The sequence below is a fragment of the Gopherus evgoodei genome, chromosome 9, assembly GCF_007399415.2.
Source record: "Gopherus evgoodei ecotype Sinaloan lineage chromosome 9, rGopEvg1_v1.p, whole genome shotgun sequence".
Taxonomy (NCBI): Eukaryota; Metazoa; Chordata; order Testudines; family Testudinidae; genus Gopherus; species Gopherus evgoodei.
In genome coordinates, this window is record NC_044330.1 from 52,377,024 (window position 1) to 52,392,741 (window position 15,718).

Here is a 15,718-nt window from a genome sequence, read left to right on the forward strand (position 1 = left end):
CTTGTATTCAATAAAGGAAGCCTCAGGCTTGTTCTGACCAAACACAACGCGTGGTCGTTTTTCCACGACAGGAGCATACAGGATCCATAGGCATTGTCTCTAGAACATATAGATGTTTACTTAGGGCATGTCTACACTTGCCATTTAAAGGAGAAAAAGTCCCTTTTTTGCGCAAAAACCATGGGAGCATCTGCATTTGCCAATGACTTTTTGCGGTGAGACTCAGAAGTTTCACCGCAAAAAGAAAACCACCTCCACGAGAGGCATACAGCTCTTACTGGTGATGCTTTTGCGGTGATGTGCAAGTGAAGACACGTTCTTCCTGTTTATACCGCTTTTAGCCTCCAGAGGATATCCCACTATGCCTAAGTGACCACTCTGGCCAGTAACACTGCTGCTCTGATGCCAGGTAAACAGATATCCACCCCTCCCCCTGTAAAGCCCCAGGAACTTTGAAACTCCACTTCCTGTTTTCATGGCAAGTGCTCACTTATCTGGCCAGGTGACAATGTCTGCTGCCCGAGCAAAGGGTCCCCTGCATGGAGCAATGCTGAGCTATTGGAGCTTATCAGTGTTTGGGGAGAGGAGGCTGTGCAGGGACCCAGGATGCCATGCGATCACCCTCCTCTTCCCACAAGGCCCATTGTCGAACTGGAGAGAGCTGCACTGTGGGATAGCTGCCCTACAGCACTGCTCTCATCAGCAATGGAAGTGCTGCTAATGTAAACATTCTCTGACACCTGAAGAATTAAGTGAGTACACAAACCAGCGCTTTACTTTCACCGGTGAAACTTACAGCGCAAAAACTCTGCAAGTGTAGACATACCCTTAGCTTTCTGGGAGGACCTCAGACAATATGGGGGTAGGCATGGTATAATCAGCACCTTCAACTTTATCCAGAAGTCAGTGGGTAACCCATGAAGCTGGCATGGCACAGTTGTAATATGCTGCATGTGGAAAGCTGCTCTGTAGGCAGGCTACCTTGTCTAGCAATGGCTGCGGTTTTGGGATGGTATGCAGGTGTAGTCTGTGCAGAACATGTTGTAATAGTCCAATCTCGAGTTGACAAAGGAATGGCTAGGCATAGTGAGGCCTTACATCTGAAAGGAAACGATGCACTTTCTTTCCAATCATGTGAGAGGTTTATAACTTTTAACTCCCTTGTGGTGTAACTAGGGATGTAAATATTGGTTTTTAAAAGTTAACTGTTAACCGTTAACTGAGGTCATGCAGGGGGTGACTTCCCTTTCCCCTACCTTAATCATAGCCAAGAGGGCCAGGTAACCCTGAATGACAATGTACCTTGACAGCATTGGAGGAGAGGGTGTGTAGCAGGCCACTCCCCCATCTAGACACGTAATGGTAAGATGGGAGCTCTGGACTTTCAGGGAGAGATGTCCCACATGGAGAATAGTGGTATGAAACTTACCTTAAATGCATCCTTTTCCCAGTGAACCGTGTTCTGGGTTGGTAATACAGTGAGGCAAACTCTTCCTAACAAAAAGTTCACATGCTCTGAAAGAGTCCATGTAGAAGTTCTACCTTTTGCCAGCATTGTTGGATGCCTTTTAGGTACGTGTAACATCTGCTGGCATTAGGCAGCAAAAATAACTCCTGGGTGTGCGACGTTTCAAACGATCATGCTTTCCAGTATTGCGTGCACACGGGCTGAAAGTTCTTTAACAGTGCAGCTTTTAACTTCCATGTGGCCCCTCTAAAGGGCCAAACAAACTCCCAGATAAACTTCATTCAGCTATAAATAAATAGGTATTAATCTCAAACTGGGATGGGCATGCACTATAGGGTGACCAGATGTCCAGATTTTATAGGTACAGTCCCAAAATTTGGGTCTTTTTTTCTTATATAAGGTCCTATTACCCCCCATCCCCACCTCCATCCAGATTTTTCATATTTGCTGTCTGGTCACCCTAATGCACGAGTTATAAAAACTATGATGGTGGTGTTGAGTGGTGGAATTGTAGGCTTTGCAGGCAACCTGATGCCTATTCACCATCCCTGCCAACCAGCCTTTACAAGGATACACTTACAGCATGACTTAAACATTTAAAATTGAAATTATTGACATCAGATGAAAACAGAATACTCTCTGTTACCATGGATGTAAGAACTTATGTAGCCTGGTTTGGTGACTGAAACACTTGAGGTCTGCAGCCCCTCTATAGCGTGGAGTGGGTGAAGGTGATATTTTTAATTAAAGAATGAGATCTCTGACTTGTTCTGGAAGGAGAAAAATATTGATTTGAAGTGATCCAACCAATTAGTACCCCCTGTCTTAATACAATATCAGTGGGAGTTGTGGATCCTCTATGTCTCTGAAAATAAGATCATTGGATTTCTAAATATGCATTCATTGCCTAACTTTTAGGCATGTTGTGAAAGGTGAGCACACACTAAGTAGTATTCTGTAAACAGTGTGATGTTCTGGTTGACTTTAGAAATCTCCTAGGGTTTGAGAAACTCCTTGGAGTGAGCAAGTACTGATAACTCATTTTCTTTCCTAAATAGTGAAAGCCGTCATGGAGGACACACACAGTGGAGAAACTTGAAAGTGTATTGTTAGGTATAAAATATTTTTGTTTCCCTTGTCGCTATAAGGCTGATGTAATTAACCAGGACTTCTTGCTGGCACTGAAAATAAACACCCTTTAAAATGCAAACTCTCAAGTAAGTTTAGCTTGTGGTCTTTCTGTCAGTGCAAATTAAGCATTATTACTGTTAAATTTATTGGTTTGGTGTGCAATACTAAAATTGCATTTTAACACTTGACAGATTTTGAAGCTGAATTGCAATAGAAGCAGAGATTCAGGTACCTTAGTCCTCAAAACTGTTTATTATAAATAAAGGTGACAAAATCTTATATAATGTTTTAATTACTTTTAAAATGAAAATTCAGTTACTACTTTATATTTGGATGTAAGCTTCCCCCTGCGTTGTGTGCAACCGCAAAATTGCAACTTTGTGCTGATGCTGCATGCCGTCCAAGAAACTAAACAGATTATGAAGTGCCACTAATTAGTCTAGCCCTGTCCATGAGGGAAACAATGCAAAAAGTAAACGAGCAGCATAAATGGTGAAATGGCAAACAGGAGGTGTCATAAACGAATAGTTAAGAGTTAATAGAACAGAAGTACTTCATGTCTCTTTTGCCTGTAAAGGGTTAACAAGTTCAGTGAGCCTGGCTGTCACCTGACCAGAGGACCAATCAGAGGACAGGATACTTTCAAATCTCGAGGGAGGGAAGTTTTTGTGTGTGCTGTTAGTTTTTGGTTGCTGTTCACTCTGGGTTCTGAGAGTGACCAGATGTGCAACCAGGTTTCTCTCCAATCTCCCTGATACAGGTTCTTATAGATTCAAAATAGTAAGTACTAGGTGATAAGGCGAGTTAGGCTTATGTTTGTTTTCTTTATTTGCAAATGTGTATTTGGCTGGAAGGAGTTCAAATTTGTATTTTACTGAAAGGATTTTAATTTGTACTTGTATACTTAGGCTGGGAGGGTATTCCCAGTGTCTATAGCTGAAAGACCCTGTAACATATTCCATCTTAAATTTACAAAGATAATTTTTACTGTTTTTTCTTTCTTTAATTAAAAGCTTTTCTTGTTTAAAAACCTGATTTTTTTTTTATTCTGGTGAGACCCCAGGGAACTGGGTCTGGATTCACCAGGGAATTGATGGGGAGAAAGGAGGGAAGGGGGAGAGAGAGGTTAATTTCTCTCTGTGTTAGGACTACTTTCTCTCTCAGAGAGAGTCTGGGAGGGAGAGAGAGAAGGAGGGGGGAAGGTGGATTTTCCTCTCTGTTTTAAGATTCAAGGAGTTTAAATCACAGTGATCTTCCAGGGGTAACTCAGGGAGGGGAAGCCTGGAAGAGGCAACGGTGAGGGAAAGGGTTTACTTTCCTTGTGTTAAGATCCAGAGGGACTGGGTCTTGGGCGTCCCCAGGCAAGGTTTTGGAGGGACCAGAGTGTACCAGGCACTGGAATTCCTGGTTGGTGGCAGCGCTACAGGTTCTAAGCTGGTAATTGAGCTTAGAGGAATTCATGCTGGTACCCCATCTTTTGGATGCTAAGGTTCAGAGTGGGGAATTATACCATGACAGGAGGCTTGACATTTTTTCATTTTGACTAATCTAAGGGGCCTTCTGTATCACTTGTGAAGGACCCATCAAGTATGTCCTTTTATAAGTACAAGAATTACAGCTGGTTAAAGTAATAGGGAGATATGTAAGTGGGAACACTTGTTTCTCTTCTAGAAGGCAAGGACAATTATTTTTAAAATGCTGAATTCTTTCAACAATGTGTTTACACAATGCAGCACTGCTGTAATAGTTAAGTTAAAGATCTTATTTATTTGAACTTCCCAAGTAGCTATTTTTCAGTTCCATAAAGCCATGTGTGTTTACCTATCCCAGACGATTGTGTTAAGACGTGTCTTTCTAACACACACAAGTGTGTGAAATGGATCAGAGTGCACATCTGTGGAGCTATTGTGACACTTGAATGCGGCTGAATTAATAGATGTCTGCAGATTGGATCTTTAGAAAAGGGGTGATTGGTTCACACAACGTAGTAATAAACTGTTCCAAAATGTCAAAGGACTTAATCAAAATACTGGATGATACCTTAACGCTGTGTGGGGTCCAAGAAATTATTGTGAAAGTTCATGAATTTAATATTAAACATTTCAGGGCCTTTTTAGTTTTCTGCCTTATAAACTTCAAAAGCAGTATATACCAAGAAAACTTATGCTTATGTTAAAGAAATAGCTTAGCCCACCAAAATGATACAGAAGCACTCATTAAGAACTTTGTTAGACTAAAGATTGCTTTTTAAAATGTAAACAATACGAATTTAAGCCAATTTTTCAAAAATCTGTCTTGAAAAGTAATTAGATCTGTGTTTAGACTTAGAGCGTTTGTTTGGAGCAGGGCTTTTTTTAGCACGGAATTCCCCTTTATCAGGATATGAGGTTGTGGTTTTTGGTCATTTTCCAGCTGTCACAAATACAAAAGAAGCCATTGACAAATGTCCATAATCAGTGATTACGGAATTACCTATCCTCTCATCAGTTTGTCTCACCCTACTATTTTGGCAGACACCTGGATGATGGTTTTCACTCCATAGTGTTGCTCCTTCCACCATAAATATCATCTTATTGATGGACTCCAGAGTTTCTATGCTCAAGTTGTATATTAAACCAACAGTGCATCTCTTCCACTGTACACACACAACCCAACAGAAAAATATTTCCATTGATGATCAAAATGTAGCGAGAGCATTTTTCTTATTTTGCCTACTTGAGAACTTAGAGTTTGATTTAAGGATCTTTACTTTGTATATTTTGACATGTGGTGTTGACAGTTTGGGTTTGAATGGTTAAAAAGCTTTAACCATTTGAATCTCAGCATCTACTATCATTAAATAAGTGCCTGACATTCCCATAATTTCCAGCAATTGTGATGATATAAATCGATAAAAATGCTTAAAAATAAACACGTCAAATTTATATTTTAAAAATCAAATTCTGCAAAGTCTTTTTACCCTGTAGACCAATAGGCACTACACCCCAGAAGCTTTTCATGCACTTGGCTCAGAATGGTAGATACAATAGAGCCCTAACTGATAGAGCTCTAAGGACCTGTGAGCAGTTGCCCAATACTGCCGTCTGTGATCTCTAACAGAGAAGAACTGAACTATTCAAGCACTTTAATTTATCAATAAATCTTCTGAAGGATGATATAAAGCTGTGTGGTCTCATCTAGCCTCTCTTAGAACTGTTTGTAGTCAGTAGTAATGTCCTCTGGGTCCTAAATATCATAAATTTTGTGAGGAAGTTTAAACAGTAGGCATCAGTGATGCCGGGCAGAAGATGATCTGTTGTTTGGCTGCAGAGACAGCCATCTGAGGAGGACTGTGGTTGCTTGTGACAGTCTATACCTTGGGGGAGCATACTGTAACCTCCATATTCCTCATTTTCATATAATTGTGATCTTACATGTAAAGCATGCCTTGTAAGGTATCGGGGAAAGGTTATGATCTGATGAAAGTCACCTCAATATCCATATATGTGTATCATTAATGCATATGAAGTTATGAGAATTGTGTTGTATGGTGGTCATTAAAACATGCTGTAAGTTGGGGAGTCAGCCACATATTAGCTCCCCAGAGGCAACAGCAAGGAAAGTAACCAATGCCCGGGGGGGATGTCGAACAACCGATCGACAGTCTTTGTCCAGTAAGGGAGCTACAATGCAATGACACCTGCATAAGGCCACACTAAAGGAATTGCTCATCCTTGCCTGGAGAGACGCAGCAATGCCCCCAAGACATGCCTGGACTTGTGCTCCCCAAGCACATGGACTGAGGGTATAAAACAGACAGAGTGGACACATACAGGGCCCTTCTCCTGCCCCCACCTTTGCTGCAAGCAACTAAGACACTGAGAAGAAGACAAGACTCCGACAGAGGATATCAGCCCAGGTTTAAGGAACAAACCTGTATATTAAGGACTGCAATATCCAGTGGGGTGAGAAAAACTGCTTAAATCTAGATGTTGCCCGGTCTTATAGGGGTGAGAGGTTAGACTGGGTGCTTATGTTTTCTTTTCTTTTGGTAACCACTCTGACTTTTTGCCTGTCACTTAATATCACTTAAAATCTATCTTTGTAGTTAATAAATTTATTTGTTTATTCTACCTGAAGCAGTGTGTTTGATTTGAAGCGTGTCAGAGACTTCCCTTGGGATAACAAGCCTGGCACATACCAATTTCTTTGTTAAATTGACAAACTCATATAAGCTTGCAGAGTCCAACAGGCATAACTGGACACTGCAAGACGGAGGTTCCTAGGATTGTGTCTAGGACCGAAGATATTGGCTAGTGTCATTCAGTTGCACAATTCAAGGAGCAGCTTACATGCCAGAGGCTGTGCGTGAACAGCGCAGGAGTGGGAGTTCTCACAGCAAAGCGGGATAAGGCTGGCTTCCAGAGTCGAGGATTGGAGTGACCTAGGAGATCACCGGTCCAGGTAACACCAGGGGAACGTCACATTGCTAATACCATATTTCTAGAGCTCTGCTTCCCTTAGTTACCTTGGTGGTGAACAGAGGAAAAATACCCCATTAAATGGAATGGAAACTGTCATTTCTTCCTTCAGAAAAACATACCTACAAAACTCCTTGCAAAACACAGAGCCGATGTTACCAGCTGCCTCATCACCAGCCAAACATTCCTGAGCGAAGTAATTAACCACTGTGCTCTGCCAACATCCTAACTGCCTCACAGTCAGAGTTCAGACCGGGGCACAACCCAGAGATAGCTCTGGTGCACTAAAGGACAGTCACCTCATAACCATGGGCACTGGACCTCTCTGCTGCCTTTGACTCAATGGACCTGAAGGTGCTAGTAACCCCCCTACCTGACACAGGAGGAGCAGATGTCCAAGCTCGACAGGGGCTCCAGTTGTTCCTCTCCAGCAGAACAGTAATGGTGGTAACTCCTCCTCCTCCTCTCTGAAGACCCTCACCTTTGGGGTACCACAGGACCCAAACTTTTCCCATTCCTCCAGTATCTGCATGAGACTACTGGCGGAGAGAGCGAGATGCCATGGGCTCAGCTGCCTAAAGTGTAGTGATTGCACTCAACTCTAGATCTCATTTTCAAATGATGCAGCTGCTGCCACTACTACTGTGTCAGAATGCCTACATTAAATTAGCTCTTGGATGAAGAGCAGCTGGTGCAAGCTGAATCCAGGCAAGACTCAAGTGATGCTGGTCACAAGGAAGGAAACACTTCAAAGAACTGACCAAGACATTCTCTGCCTTCCATTGAAGGCTCACAGCTACCATTTGTCAAAGAGGTGTAGCCTCAGGGACCTATCTGACTTCCTGCTAAATCTGGATGACCAGGTACCATCAGTTTCCATGTGTACCAATAGCTTCAGCCTTTCCTTCTGGACGAGGACCTGAACATGGTGTTCCATTCGTTTGTCTCCTGCAAGCTGGATTACTGTAACTCATTGTATGTAAACGTGAACACCATGCACAAGTTAGTACAGAAAGCATCTGCCCGCCTTCTGCAGGACTCAGGCTGCCATCCCATCAGGCACATGTTCACATCCCTTCACTGGTTCCTGGTCAGGTCCTGATACAAGTTTACAGCCTTTGTCCTAATTTTCAAAGCAATTAATGGATCAAGCCCCAGCTACAGGAAAGATGAGATTTTGATCTGTGAACCACCATGACAGCTGTGCTCTTCTGGGACAATGCAGATCACAAAGCTCAGGACCAAGCACATAGAGCTGGGAACAAAGCATTCTCTGGTGAATGGGTTCCGGCAATGGAACAGTCTTCCAGAGGAATTCAGGTGAATCCAGAGTCTGACCATCTTTAGGAAACATTGCAAAGCCTTTGTCTTTGAGAGAGCCTTTCCACCACAGCACTCTTCCCTCTGCCCAATGGGAGAGGGGGAAACCTACACCTAATACATCCCAAGATGTATTTGCAAGAGCGTTATACCATTGACTCAGGCCTTGGCTACACTCACACTTTACAGCGCTGCAACTGGGGTGTGAAAAAACACCCCCCTGAGCGCTGCAAGATACAGCGCTGTAAAGCGTCAGTGTAATCGGCAGCAGCGCTGGCAGCACGGCTCCCAGCGCTGCACGCTACACCCGTAAGGGATGTGGTTTACATGCAGCGCTGGGAGAGCTCTCTCCCAGCGCTGCCGCTCTGACTACACTCACACTTCAAAGCGCTGCCGGGGCAGCGCTCCCGCACGCTGCCGGGGCAGCGCTTTGAAATTCCAAATGTAGCCATACCCTCACATTTAGTTTGTGATCCACTGTAACCACTCAGATCTCTTTCCGCAGTACTCCTTCCTAGGCAGTCATTTCCCATTTTGTATGTGTGCAACTGATTGTTCCTGCCTAAGTGAAGTACTTTGCATTTGTCCTTATCGAATTTCATCCTATTTACTTCAGACCATTTCTCCAGTTTGTCCAGATCATTTTGAATTTTAATCCTATCCTCCAAAGCACTTGCAGAGATTGCAAACCCTCCCTGCTTGGCAAACTTTATAAGTGTACTCTTTATGCCATTACTGTATCTAAACCATTAATGAAAATATTGAACATACCTAGACCCAGGACTGATCCCTGTGGAACCCCACTTGATATGCCCTTCCAGCTTGACTGTGAACCACTGATAATGATTCTTTGGGAATGGTTTTCCAACCTGTTTGAACCCACCTTATAGTAGCTCCATCTAGGCTGTATTTCTGTTGTTTATGGGAAGGTCATGCGAAACAGTACCAAAAACCTTACCAAGATATACCACATCTACCACTGCTGTTCGCTTGCACTCTCTCTCTTTCTCACACACACACACTCACTCACTCTCTCTCTCACACACACACACCTTGTTTTCCTGTCAAAAAAAGCTATTAGGTTGGTTTGTTCTTGACAAATCCATGCTGACTATTACCTCTCACCTTATTATTTGATAGGTATTTCCAAATTGATTGCTTGATTATTTGCTCCATGTAATTGTTTGTTCCGTAACTGGATCTCCTCAAGCAGGAATGATTCGTCCTGGGCCTTGTGATCTCTGTTGTTCCAGAGGAGCACTGCTTTCTGAGAAAGTTAAAGATGTGAGATTTGCATGATCAAAAGGTAGTTAGTTATTAGCCATGTTTCGGATGGCTGTGTTGAGGTTCTGTGCAGTATCACAACAGTTTAGCTTGAAAAGTGGTGAGTTGAAACTGAAACTACGGGGAGGCATGTAGGTGGCAGAATGTAGTTCCCAGTGTGAACTTTGCTGAGGGGGACTCTAGGACTTATCTGTAGCAACATATCTTTTGTGATAGTTGGTTTTGCACTTCATTTGAAAGATGCCATTTCCAGCAGCTCCCTAACATTGGAGCATTGGATCCATACTGTACTGACTAGAAGGAAAGAGCACCAGTTGCTGTGGTGCCGTTATACCTTCCGCGTCATCGGTTTTTCCTGGATGTGTCCAACTACTCTCCACACCTGACTGATTAGCATGGGAAGTCAGACAAGATCATAGCATAAGGTGTTGAAGCTTCAAGTTTTGTGGACTGCTGTGAGATCCTTTCCGTACCAGGTAGTGGGATTACCAAATGACTGCTTAATTTTAGTGCTCTTGGCATACTACTTGAACTTAATGGGATTCTGTCAAGTTGTTTAGGTCTTAAATTCACACCCTTCTTATGCATTTCATAGTAGAAAATCCCATCTTGGTTTCACTTCATGGTTTCCCTTTGAACTTGATCCCTGCAGCAGCAAATGACTAAAACAAGAACAATTGGCATGTTTAACAGAAGTCCTAAAAATGGGGCATATGATCATGTATTAGCATATCTGAGCAGAGAAAGCCCCAGGGTTGCATGTTGCTTTTAAAAGGGATTGGGAGGCACCAGAAACCTCACACACTTTCAGGAATTTAATACATAAATGTATTTAAACTGTAACCAGAATAAATGTCAGCTCGTGGTGTTTATTGCTGAAGCACAGGACTGAATTATCCTGACTAGCCATGAGGAAGGCAAGCATGACTGTGGTGTAATTTTGATTCTCGCTGGCTATTTATGCATTTCTCTGATCTTACAGTAATCTGAGGAGCAGAAAGCGCATGTCTAGTGTCTATGTTCATTGTTCTCACTAACCTGTCCAGCCTTTCTAAATCCCCACACTTTTGAGGAGCAATCCTACTCAGTTCTTGTGGCTTGTAGACCTTGAACTTCAGTCTACAGGCCAACTAAGAGGCTAGAACAGCACTTGCGGGCTATAAAGGACAGGGAGAATCAGGTAAAGAAAGATACCCAGTGACTGAGATCTCCAGGATCAGAGAGTTGGACCCAGAGGAGTGAAGGATGCTCTCTTGGCAGGGATGTTTCCTGCTAAATATGATCTCCAGGCACAAAGGCTGTGGAGGTTCCCACTGGGAAGAGTGGGGATGCACTCCAAGTAGAAGGGCTGGACTGGCTGTCCTGAGATGAAAATAGGAGAGGACTGTACCAGGCAGCCGGGGCCTGGTGGGAGATGCCCAGGCTGTATTTTGCATGTACTTGTTTGGACTATGCAGGGGGAATTCTGGACTGTGGTTGTGGGACTTTTTTTGTGAATTAGGTGCACAGGATTTCTATGATAAATTAACCCCACAAAGGCCATCTGCATTAAGAGAGGCTGTTTGGCGGGATTCTGAATGGGGAAACTGAGGCAGATGCACCTGTCATGCCACGGCCTGTCGAAGCAGGGTCACCCTGTGACACTACACTTGGTTATTTTGTGAACTAGATGCATGTGAGAGAGAACACTTTCACAAGAGCTCTGATGTATGTAATTGCACGCAGCATTGTGTATGCCTTGGATATGTCACAGAACAAGAGTCTGAAAGCTGAGAGGTATGGGGACCCCATATACAGCAATTATGCTTCCTGAAGTGTTTAGTATTTTGTCCCAAGTGGTAAGAAGTCCTGACATGTGGCTGTAGTTGATACTGTCAGTTCGACTCTTGGTAGGTCAATTACATGAGTCCCCACCTAATCCCTATCTTATAAAATGAGTTTTGAGCTGCTATATTTGACACCTTTGTGCTATACACAGGGATATCTTCAAAGAAGCAAAAGTGCCATACCTGCTGGCTATTTCCCCTTGACATGCAGACGCCCAAATCCTGGAACATGCCTTGGAGACAGATTGTGTAATTAGCGGGGTGTGTGGGTATAATTGAACAGAGTGTTGCGACCTTCCTAGTAATTTAATGTGCAAGCTTTGATATTCCCCTCCCTCCCAACCCCATGTTTGGTTTTAAGTGTATGGGGAGTGGGATAAGAGCAGGTTAACTGTTTGTGCTCTTTAGAAGAGCTCAGGAAACATGTAATGGAAATCTGAGGTTTTCTACTAGACAAGGGTTTGGGTGCCTGCCTACTGATGACTGTCATAGCCCAAGGCAGTTGCCGTGCCGAAGTGGGAAAGACTTCTGTTGATGCATGGTTATCACAAGGTGCCCAAGCTCCTGCACAAACCCACTGGTGACTAGATGAGGCATGGTAGTGGGTAACTGCTGCTGCTCTGGATAGCTTGTGTCTTGTAACTCCTTGTTTCCGTCTGCTTCTACCAGTCTGCAGGCTGCTGCTACATTGTGGGGGCAGCTCTTACACCTCCTCCCGACTGGACCTGCCAATCATGCCCCACAGAAAAGCTAGGGGAGAGGTTCTCAACCTTTTTCTTTCAGAGCCCCCTGCAACGTGATAGAAAAACTCCATGGCCCACCTGTGCCCCCAACAACTAGTTTTCTGCATATAAAAGCCAGGGCTGACGTTAGGGGGTAGCAAGCAGGGCACCTGCCTGGGGCCCCAGGCCACAGTGGACCCTGTGATGCTGAGTTACTCAGCTTTGGCTTCAGCTGCAGGTGGCAGAGCTCAGGGCTCTGGGCTTCAGCCCCATGTGGTGGGGCTTCAGCTTTCTGCCCTGGGCCCCAGCAAATCTAACACTGGCCCTGCTTGGAGGACCCCGTGAAACCTGCTGATGGCCCCCCAGAGGGCCCCAGACCACTCAGCTAGGGGATGTCAACAGGACTGGAACTGCCAGTAGGAGAGGAGTGCCCCAGGGGAAAGGAACAAGGAAGTTGCAAGCCATGTCCATGGGAAACGGGACATGTTGCAGAGCAGCAACTGGGAAGAGAGGAACAGACTATAACACTTATTGGGTATATACAGCTGAAATGACCCATTTCCCATTGTGACTTTTTCATGGCTGGAGTTGCTGCAGGGATCTTATGTAACACTGAGGCCTAGCTGACACTAGAAGTGCTACAGCAGTGCAGCTGCACCGATGTAGCTGCGCCGCTCTAGCAGTCTGGTGAAGCTGCTGTATGCCAGTGAGACGGGGAGCAGAAAGGTGCAAAGGGCTGGGTTTTGAGGCGTCTAGCGAGGGAAATAGCATCAACATCAGACATACTGAGTTTTTGCCATGTTGGCCCATCTGTGCGTGTGCTGAGTGGTTTGACTGGGCAGGCTGTGCAATTAGACGTTCGTGGGTAAACTCTGGCTAAGCAGGTAAAAGGTTGATAACTCTGTGGCTCCCTGGCCTTTTCCTCCACGTTGCTCCAGTCGCCTGTGCCTCCGGCTGTACAACTTGCTCCCGTGCTGTGCTGTCTTTGCATGCATGTGACCTTTTCAGAGGAGTTAACTAGGCTTGTACGACTAATTACTGCTGACTGTGTCTAGTGCCCTTACTGCTCCATTTATGGCCTAACATTTGGGGCTGTATACCACTTGCACTAGGCGTTTTGATTCTTTCCCTTTCCTGCAGGCCTCCTTTGGGTGGGGTACTTTCAGATATCTAGGTGGTCTGAAGGGCCCAGTGCTGGGTGGATGTTGTATGGTCTTAGTAGCTGGTAGTCTTTGGTCTGCCATTTTTAAGTTAAGTCAAACTCATCTGCCACCATCTGTGCTGCATAATGGAAAGCACGGAACTTTGCCGTACCTCTTTTCAATCTATCTGCCTCCTGTGTGTCATTCCTGACAGGTGTATGTATCCCCTAAAACAGGGTCTCTGTTCTTGGTTTTCTTAGAGCAATGGTCTCCAACCTTTTTTACGCCCAAAATCACTTTTTGAATTTAAGGGCAACCCAGGATCTCTCCATCACTCACTCACTTTCACCGGGCTGGAGTAGAGGGTTGGGGTTCAGGAGCGGTTGCGAGCTATAGTCTGGGGCCGAGGGATTTGCAGTGTGGGACGGGGCTTTGGGATGAGCCTGGGGCAGGGGATTGAAGTGCAGGAGGAGGTGAGAGGTGCAAGCTCTGGGAGGGAGATCGAGTTCAGGAGGAGGCTCTGGGCTAGAGCATAGTGTTGTGGTGCAGGAGGGGGTTTGAGGTGCTCGCTGTGGGAGAGGGGTCAGGGCTGGGGCTTTGGGGTTCAGGAGGGGATTTGGGGTGCTGGCTCCGGGAGAGGGGGTTGGGGTGTGGCCTCCTGCCATTCAGCACTTACCTCCGGCAGCTCCTGGTCCCTGCCTACCTTGGTCTCACACCACTCCTGGAAAGCGCCAGTGTGCCCTTTGGGAAGTGGTGGGGGCGAGGGGGACGGCAGCACGTGGCTCCACACTCTTTCCCCTCTCTGCAGGCATCACCCCCGCAGCTCCCATTGGCCACAGCTCCCCATTCCCAGCCAATGGGAGCTGCGGGGGCGGTGCTTAAAGGCAGGAACAGCATGCAGAGGGGGACCTGTACCAGCTGCTTCCAGGAGTGGCATGGGTCTGGGGCAGGCAGGGAACCTGTCTTAGTGGCAGCCCCGCTGCGCCGCTGGAGATCGCAATCGACTGGTTGGTGACTGCTGTCTTAGAGTAATCAAATGCCAGCAGTTCTCCACTCTTAAATATCCTAAAATAGCACACCCCTGGGTGTGCATTATAGAGGAAAGCTCAGGGAACAAATTTCAGTTCCCAGAGTCCACTTAGCTGTCAAAAGCTGTGTGAAGAGGACTGGAACCCTAAGGAGAAATAATTTAACAGTGCCATTTCAATCACTTTTCCCATGGTTGTAATGAGATAATGGTCAGATGGGGCAAATCATGCTTTATGTGCCATGGTTGTGAGGAAGGGACCCAGTCTTTGAACGGGAACATTGCAAGCCTGTGTTTCGTACTTTGAGGAGACAAGCTCTGAACAGCAGTGACTGATGCTGGGAGTTGATGTCACCACCTTTCTCCTGAAATGTAAACTTGAAAACAAATATCAGACTTTTCAGAACAAGTTTCAACAAGGTCTTAGACATTAGCCACAGTTTTTAATGGGGGATATTGGTGCTAATGCTGGCCAGGCCAGGCCAAGTCTGTTGGTCAAATAGACATTAGCATGTGTTGTACAAGAATAGTGCACTGCACATTATAAGTAATTTGCTGCTACTGATGTGCCATCTTCTGAGATGCTTAACTTCTTTTATTGCAGTAGCAGCTGACAGCTCCATTCAGGTTCTGTGCCCTGCTGTGCTCAGTGTTATAAACACACAGTAAGAGAGTCCCTGCCCCTAACTGCTTACAGTCTTTTATGAATAATCCTTTTGTTATGCTCAACTGCTGGGATCTTTTGTTTTTCTGACCCCTACCGTAACTGTAGTATTTGAATTTTAGTGGAATCTAAGGTGTGTGCATAATATTTTTCTTTACATTTTGACTCTGATTGCAGGAGTACTGATAGGGCAATATACTTTTTTTTCCGGTTTCTTTTTGATGTTCCCAACATCCAGGTTAAATTGTATTGCTCTGATTAATCCTCTTAATAAATGACTATTGCAGAGAGAGTCATTTACACTGCAGTCAGGTACTTAATTTGTTTCATTTGTTTCTAGGGGCCCAGAGGATACCTGTTTTGAGTATGGTGTTTTCCCAGCTATCCTGAGCTTCCCTCTTGATTATCCTCTGAGTCCTCCGAAGATGAGGTTCACATGTGAGATGTTTCATCCAAACAGTAAGTTTCATTCAACAGGTTTTTGGTTTTTTTAAAGACTTTATTTTCATATATAATTTTTTAAAGGGGCAACTATTGTAGCAGGACATCAGGTGTTCCCCCAAAGGCTATTTTCTCTCATTTAACCTCAGATCTGAAGTGTGGTGGGAACTCTAACCAGTGGACAGTTTTGTGTCTTTCTGGGACTGTCTTTTCTCCTCATCTAACTTTCTCTT

General features: G+C 44.8%; 1 protein-coding gene across 2 annotated transcripts in view; it reads left to right on the forward strand.

Annotated features, from left to right (window-relative positions):
• Positions 1-15,718, forward strand: part of UBE2G2 (ubiquitin conjugating enzyme E2 G2) — a 40,692-nt gene that overhangs the window by 17,660 nt on the left and 7,314 nt on the right. For both annotated transcript variants that reach the window (XM_030575825.1, XM_030575826.1), the window contains one exon: positions 15,385-15,503. In XM_030575825.1, coding sequence (XP_030431685.1) covers positions 15,385-15,503 — 119 coding nt within the window. The remainder of the gene's footprint in view (positions 1-15,384; positions 15,504-15,718) is intronic.